Raw genomic sequence first — 8,657 nt, 5'->3', positions numbered from 1 at the left:
CTCTCTCTCTCTCTCTCTCTCTCTCTCTCTCTCTCTCTCTCCATATCAAAATCTATCTATATCTATCAATCTATTTATCTATATAATGATAGGTAGGTAGATGTGTTGATAGATTGACAGATAGATGGTTATTGATATATCGATAAATGGATAGATGAAGCCAGCCAGATAAACATGAATAAATAGATAAATAGGTAGGTAGATATATAGATTGGTGTGTGTGTGTGTGTGTGCTTTTTATCTTCCCTGTAAATTTCCATGACTTCTCCAAGGATGAGCTGACTTCCTTTTCATAATGATCATCACCTCCCCTGACACATGTTTGCAGGTTACTATCAGCTGTAGTCTGGAAGCTTTCACCTCCTCTGTTATGTACAATTAAAAATGTTTGAAAGCAAAGTAGCAGTATTCATAAGGCACATGATATATTTTTGTATAATCTCAACATAAACTCACTGCAATAAAAGATACAAGGCACAGCAGAAGAACAAGTATTAATATTATTTCACAAACCCTTAAACCAGAGGCTGTCCTTCACAACTCCATCAAATCTATGTAAAATAATAGGCCCTTACTATACACTTATACCCTGATATTTTAACAGGTGCAGCAAGTCTGTTTCTTATCAAATGGCAACCTCTTGGAACTCTCAAATGGGTGGTGAAGGCAGAACGTCCATCATTTCCTGGCCATATACTCTGAGTGGTCAGCACACAGATGTGATGACCCAGGGACTAAAGATCAACTACCACTGCTAACAGCCATCACTACCAACATGCCGTCCAGATAATGACCAAGGAACTCTAACCTCAGTAACTTCTCAAGAGGATCACTGGTGGGACGAGCCAACCAGGATGTATAATGGCACCAATATTTGCCCACATGCCACTCCATAGCTCAGTGGCTAAACTCTGCCCTGTCAGGTTTTGGTCTGGCAGGATAAGGTTCAAGCCCCACTCAGGCTGGGATTATTCTAATGGAAAGGAGTGGTTACTGTTCCCTCTTGAGCAAGGTGGATGGGGTGTGTGGTGTGTGAAGGTCCCAGCAGTACCCAAAGAATGACTATTATGAGCTTGCCCTGCTGGGGAGGATACTTGTTGGTGATGACGAGTCCAGCTCATGATTAGGCCGTGGTGAATTACACTATTGATTGGTTGAGCTCAACCACCAGGACCATTTATGAATGCCAACCTGCACCAAGGGTCACACATAAAAGTTATCTCTGTATATAAAGACATTGTAACTACTCTTAACACAAGCCTCTGCCCTTCCTATAGAACCTATTGCATTGATTTGATCATACATTACATACCCTCTTTACCATCTCTTCCCCATTATCTTGAAATGACAAAACCACTCAAAGATATGCTGTGTTAGACCACCCTCAAACCTTAATGCTGAAACTGTCATCAACATTCCATTGTCATCAAGTTCCTTCTTTCCACCTCCATCTGATTTGAGATGAGACAAAGCAACAGGAAAGAAAAAACAAAACAGTCTCAGGAGGAAACATCAACCAGTGCTTTTGACTTAGCTGGCTAATGTGCCAGCACACTTTAGCCTACTTCTACTGATCTTTTATTCCCTGAGCTACTTCCTTTATCATTATCTATCTATCTGTCTACCTATATCTCTGACACCCTGCTTCCTCACAGGGGCGACCACAGCAGTGTCTCCATTTTTCCCTGTTCTAGCACTCCCTCTTGGCATACTCAATCCCTCTCCTGCTAATTCTCTCTCTCTCTGTAATACTTGTCCATTCTATTATTTCATTTCACTGGCAGCCTCCCCCAACAGCCCTTCCTCAATCCTGGCCTCAAATACTCCCTTCACAAAGTCATCCTCACTTACTCCTTTACCTTTGAGCACACCATTACCTTAGCAGCTGTAGGATACACAATGTAATACACTGTAAACTAGGAAATAACAGTTCTTGCAGAAGACAACCAGAAGTTTTGTAACAGAAATTCAAAAAATTTATTAAACTTTTCACACTCACTGCAACTCACTCACACCTACTCACAAGGATACACAAGGATATGGATCCCTGTGTATCCTTGTATGGAGGTTCTCTGAATTTGTAGCTACCACAGGTCTAACCTGCTCATCCTTGGTGTGGTTGGTAAGTAACTCTAAATACGAATCTGCAGCCCCAGGTTCAATCCCAGGCCAGGTGAGTTTGCACCTAGCTCACCCATTTGTTCATCCCCCTTTTGGGCTGGTCCATTAATGGGTGCCTAGGTGATGTTGGGGAAAGTAAGCTGTGATAACCAGGATGTCACAACGATCCTGTGTCCTGAGGTAATGGGTTCTCACCCAGCACAGGCTCAAGGGACAGCGAGACAAAGATGAACACTGAGCCCACGTGCAGCTTAGTGTGTGCCCCCGACTTTACCTTACTTTTACAAGACAAACCCAATAGAACTCATACAACTACAACTAACTACTTTAACATGATTATGAGTTCTGTGTAAATAAATGCATAAATAATCTTTGAATCCCAAAATAATAATTTTACAAATTTTAAATTTTCAAAAAAAAAAAACAGCAAACTGTCTTGATAGTACCCAGTGATCCAGTAATATTGATGTATGGAAGAGTCAACTCCATCTGCAGCCACTACAGGATACCTTCAATATCCCGCCTTCCAGTCAATGATGTGCCTGACTTGCTGGCCACTGATGAAGCGATGGTAGTTGAGCAGGAAGGCTTCAGCCACATCCTCGGCGCGGCTCACCCCTGCAGTGTGCGGGGTGATCCTCACCTGAGGGGAATCATAATCATCAGCATATTGAAAAGAAAAAAAAGCTTGCCAGTATAACCATCAAAGTTCAATGGGATCTGTTAGGTTATTCACGTCTCTCTAGGTAACCACAAGTGTCGTGTGTGTTGCTGACCCACCTTTGGGTGTGTCCATAAGCTGTTTGTTTTGGGCAGAGGCTCCACCTCAAACACATCCAATATGGCCCCTGAGAGCCATCCAGCATCCAGGGCCTTGATCAAGTCCTCCTCAGAAATTACATCACCCCTCCCTATGTTGATGAATATGGCATCCTTTCTGGGAACAATTAAAGTTCTATATATTTTGTGCCTGTATGATGCAGCCAACATTCTTAATAAAACACATCAAATGCATCCAAGGAGTTAGTTAATGTCATATGAGTAGCTTACTTAACTAGAGTGAGGCAGCAGACACATACTTGGCATGCTGGAGGATGTCCTTGCCCAGCATTCCTCTTGTGTCCGGTGTGGACGGCATGATGTTCACAACGTAGTCACACTCCTTTAGGAACTGAGGCAGCTCACCAGTGTGCCTGAAAACATTTTCAAATTCACCTTCCACTCCCCTCAACCTCACTTTTGTTATGATTTAAGTGATTCAACACATATTACACTGCAATGGAGAGTAACAGCCAAAACACTATTATTCTGAGCATAAACAATATGATACATATGTAAAAAGCATGGTGTACTGTACCAGTATTGGTCCACATCTTGTGACTTGTGTTCGGCCGCCGGCACCGTGCGGGTGAAGGCGTGCACCACGGAGTGGAAGGCTTTCAGGCTCCGGGCAACTAAAACAACAACTGTGTTAGGTTTCTGACACGAGGAGAAAAGAGATAGGCTATAAATATAAATCTTATTTTCCTAAATTCAGTGTAATCAGGATGGGGTGAAACATCATTTGAACTTTTCACACTCTTAAGTCAATGTCTTAGGGATGGGTGATAAAAGTCAGGAGTGAAACAGCCATTACGGACATGGGAACTACTGATCATTTCACTATACTTTGGAAATCAGCCGTGACTAACAAAACAGCAGTCATCTATTACAGTAAGTCGTCTGAAATGCCTTTTTCTTTCCAATAATGTGAATTTATTCAGGATTTCACACTTTCATTAGTAGAGATTGATATCAGATCAAATTTAATCTCACCTTCTTTGCCAATGTTGCCCATGCCCAACACACCCACTGTCAAGTCTTTCAGGCAGCGATAGTAACCGATCTTATCAGTCTGTACCCATTCACTCTGCAACTAATGAAAAAAATACTATTCAGCTTCCAAAATTCAGGATAGTCTTTACAGTGCAGTATGTGAGGGTGGTGGTGTTTTTGATCACCAACATGAGAACGAGCATTCACGATACTTTTAACAGATACTAGTGTGAAAAGTATCATGAAAACCTTTGTCCCACGCTGAGCCTCTGCGGTCATCTTATTCAACATTCCCAAAAGTAATAAAAGAATGGGGAATGCATGTCAACTCATCTGGCAGTTTTATGATGAAAAAAAAATTCATCAAAGTGGAATTTACTGAAGTTTGTGATTTGTGTTGGACTTTCTGGAACTGGCATTGAAATCCAGGTGCCAGGGAGATAGACTGAGCACTTGAACAGAATGTGCTCTTCATGCAAGGGGGGTTTTGAGGGCACAGCTGGTATGATTTAACAGAGAAGAGCCAGAGAGCATTTGTCTCATGAACTCTTTTTCCTGTAGCTTCCGGGTATTTCACACTCAGTCGTAATGTTGCTGTATTCTGGTACTTAAAAACTGTCCCTTTCTTAAAATTTCTCGTTTTCAGAGTGTATATAAAATCAAACCTGCTTATTCATATCTATTTGACTTTTTCATGTGTGAATAATGTACTTGACCTCTGCTGAATGTTCTTGGTGCATGATTTCTGCATGAAGCACTTTTCTTACAGTTAACAATGTATAACTTACCTGATTTTGTCTACACTCCAGCCAGCCACGCTCATGAGTGAGGATCCAGCCAATGGTGTGCTCTGCCATCAGCTGACTGAAGGAGTCACTGACCATTCGAGAAATAGGGAATGTAGGCCTGGGCTGAAACCAATATAACTTTCATTAATGTAAATCAAGACAGTAAAATGTCAGAAGTATTGTTTAGATGATTTAGGTGATTTAGATTACTTGGAACACACACCCATCAATAACACAAACGTATAAAATGTATAAATCAAATTCCTGACTTACCTTATCTAAATGCTTCAGGAAGGCATCCACTCCTGCCCATGTTCCCTGAGCCCATTTGATGCTGGGTAGCCTGTCTGTAATCTGGAAAGCATGCAAGCATACCATGGTATAAGAAAACGTTAGAAAATTTTGATTGTTACTATAAATATACTGATAATTATTTAACTTCACACGCCATCTGTTGTTAACTTATTAGGTGTTTTTTTTTGTCCTCCTTAGTCTTATTCCTCTCCCTACTTTTACTGTCACTGCCTCATTTTCCTTATCCATGTCTGCTCATCGAGGGGATTCTATTAGGATCCATATCATTTTTTTTTTTTTTTCTTGATGCTCTTTCATGGATCTCAATAATAATCAAGTAGAAATTTCATCCCTTTCACAGGTAAACTCTGGAGCAGCCTTTGTTCACCTGTTCTTCCTCTTTATAACTTGAACACTGCCATGAGGGGGTATCAAGACACCTCTCCATTCAAACCTGACCTTTTAATGGGACTCTTCTAATCACTGTTTGTGAGATAGCCAAAGTGTGTGAATAACCAGAAGAGAGGATTAAGAGGAGGAGGACCTACAATCTGATACAATGCAACACAGGTCAAAAGAGGAAGAAGGAGCACTAGCTACCACCTATCAATCAATCAATGGGGAACACAATATATTATTTTTCTCTTTTATCTGTTTGAAGGAGCACTGCTATCTGTAAAGTCAACTTTTTTTCTTTTTTTTCCTGTTTCTCCCTGAAAGAGCATCATATGCAAAAATAATGACAAAGATATCTGACAAAATCAACCATAGCAAAAATAACAATTACAAAAAAACTAAACGAACATACAATTCAAGATTTCTAACATACTCTTAACATTAATGTTCTCCAAGATTTCAAAAGTAATGTTATAAATGAGTGACAAATTATCATGCATACACTTTCCTACCTCGGCCAAAAGGCCGTTGTCCACGAGCAGTATTTCAGCATCTTGAAGGGCAGCGACTTCCTCCTCACAAACCTTCTTGCCTCCTGAAAATAGTTGAGGGAAGCATTACCTACCATCGTCAAGGCTAAATTATATAATGAAGACCTAAGTTACTGTCATGTATTAATATAACATAGCATTCAGTAAAGCTTGCATTAGTTTGATCTTCTATCCCCTATGCTGATGCTAGTAGTTAATAGTGACAGTGCTAGTAGTAGTTGTGGTAGTAATAGTGCCTGTAAATGTAGTAATAGTGGTAGTTAGTGGTAGTAGTAGTAATAGTTGTTCATGCTAGTGGTAGTAATGGTAGTAGCTAGTGCTAGTAGTAGAAGTAGTAGTAGTTAGAGATCGTAGGTGTTGTAGTAGTAGTAGTAGTAGTTAGAGATCGTAGGTGTTGTAGTAGTAATAGTAGTAGTTAATTGTAGTAGTAATAGTGGTTAGTGTTAGTAGTAGTACGTAGTAATAGTAGTAGTTAATGCTAGTCGTTAACCCATAAGTTAAATGATGTAGATACGTATTTTAATCCTCATCAATTAAATATATTAGACCCTATTTCTTATCTCAGTTCCCAGACACAAAAAACTACAAGGCCATTTCCATCTCCCTATGCTGTTACTACTGGTTGACAGCTACTCTACACAATAATACATTAATGCCATACCTTTATAATTAACTTCTATGACCTTTACATCGGGCAGGCCATCTTGAACCAGCTTGGCGAGGCGGGGAATCACAGAGAACACGTAAACTGCCCGACCACCCGCTGCCATCATGTCCAGGTGATGATGACGATGTCGTCTGGTTTAGCTTACCCTTCAGCACGTACTTATGACCAGGGTGCAGAGGAAATTTCAGTAGATTATTGCGAGAAAATTCAGTAGGTAGGTAAAAATTCGACAGCCGTACTTTAATATATATGTAGTGGTTCTTGTGATATATGTTATGTAAATAAAATTAAGTTATAAATCTCTCCTCCCCTTAATTCTTTCTTCCTTATTTCCTCTTGTCTCTTCCTCCCTCGATCTACCCCCTCTTGCTTTTTTTTTGCTTTCTTCTCTTCCACAGACACAGCTAGAAAAAGCTCCTTGTATTCTCCCTTGTTGTTTACCTGCAACAATAAACTATCAATCAATCAATCAATCTATTTTTCTGTCTTTTTTCCGTCTCGATCTCCACTTTTTTTCCTATTTCAATTCAATTCAATTCACTTTTCTCACATATATCACTAGAGACTTCCTAGTTAACTGCTTGCGTATAAATTTTCTACACCAAACTGTTTTTGCTGCAGCTGCTCCATGGCTTAATATCGAGCTAGCAGCTTTTCTCGCAGCTGTGCCATTGCACATATGCGTTCTCATCAATCCGTCAAATATGTCTGATAAATCATGATTTAAATCAAAAGTAACTAGTTATAATAATAATAAGGTATTTAAAATGATCTAAGCGTATTATCAAGAGTAAAATATCTAATGATATATATATATATATATATATATATATATATATATATATATATATATATATATATATCTCTATATATATATATATATATATATATATATATATATATTTCGTAAGATATATATCCTTCTTTTTCCTTCTTCGATCTCTCCTTCCTTCCTTATTTCCTGATTCTCCTCATTTTCCTTCTACTCCTTCAGGGAGAGAAACATCCCCTTTTCTCTTTATCTTTCCCTCATTTTCTTACCTCTCTCTCTCTCTCGATCCTTACTTCCTTCTAAATCTCCTCTTTTTCCTTCTCCCCCTTCTTCTCCTCCCTTGAAAGAAATTGCCTTCTTGAACTGGTATAGGGGATGTGGAAGAGATTTTGGGATGATTACGTAATGAGAAGAGCAAGAATATAATGATAGCAAATAGGTCAGAGGATGAGAAAATGCCACCTGGAGCTAAGCGAGAATTAAAAGACCCAAGAATACATATATGCTATACCCAGCCTGATTATAGAGGCCAAATGTATCTATAATCGACAAATTTGACCTCTGCATAATGTGTATAGTATCCAGACGAATCAAGAGTTTGACTTTAAGATATGTGAGATTACGTATTTCGTAAAAGAACGTATACGTCCTGTTTGAATAAAAAAAAAAAAAATCTTGTTCCTTTAACCTATAGATCTTCTCCTCCCTCTTCTTCATTTGCCCTGTATCGCTTCTTGGCTGCTTATTCACACACTTTAATTATCTTCTCCCTCTTCGTTTCTTCATTTGCCCTGTATCGCTTCTGGCTGCTTATAATATATTCACACACTATCTTCTCCTCCCTCTTCTTTTCTTCATTTGCCCTGTATCGCTTCTTGGCTGCTTATTCACACACTATCTTCTCCTCCCTCTTCTTTTCTTCATTTGCCCTGTATCGCTTCTGGCTGCTGATAATATATTCACACACTATCTTCTCCCTCTTCTTCATTTGCTATCGCTTCTGGCTGCTGATAATATATTCACACACTATCTTCTCCCTCTTCTTCATTTGCTATCGCTTCTGGCTGCTTATAATATATTCACACACATATCTTCTCCTCCCTCTTCTTCATTTGCCCTGTATTGCTTCTTGGCTGCTTATTCACACACTATCTTCTCCTCCCTCTTCTTTTCTTCATTTGCCCTGTATCGCTTCTGGCTGCTGATAATATATTCACACACTATCTTCTCCTCCCTCTTCTTTTCTTCATTTG

The 8,657-nt window shown here is 39.4% G+C and overlaps 1 protein-coding gene across 1 annotated transcript; it reads right to left on the bottom strand.

The window, feature by feature from the left end:
• Positions 1–408: 408 nt before the first annotated feature.
• Positions 409–6,932, bottom strand: LOC126998676 (glyoxylate/hydroxypyruvate reductase A-like). The gene is made up of 9 exons (XM_050860676.1): positions 6,627–6,932; positions 5,927–6,009; positions 4,998–5,078; positions 4,725–4,847; positions 3,937–4,036; positions 3,479–3,575; positions 3,201–3,314; positions 2,902–3,058; positions 409–2,764 (listed from the first exon to the last, which is right to left on the bottom strand). The coding sequence occupies exons 1-9, from the start codon at positions 6,736–6,738 to the stop codon at positions 2,633–2,635; spliced, it is 999 nt and encodes a 332-aa protein (XP_050716633.1). The 5' UTR covers positions 6,739–6,932; the 3' UTR covers positions 409–2,632.
• Between the last annotated feature and the right edge of the window lie 1,725 nt (positions 6,933–8,657).

Source organism: Eriocheir sinensis, chromosome 14, assembly GCF_024679095.1.
Source record: "Eriocheir sinensis breed Jianghai 21 chromosome 14, ASM2467909v1, whole genome shotgun sequence".
NCBI classification, from domain to species: domain Eukaryota; kingdom Metazoa; phylum Arthropoda; class Malacostraca; order Decapoda; family Varunidae; genus Eriocheir; species Eriocheir sinensis.
This window is presented reverse-complemented; position numbering and strand designations above follow the sequence as displayed.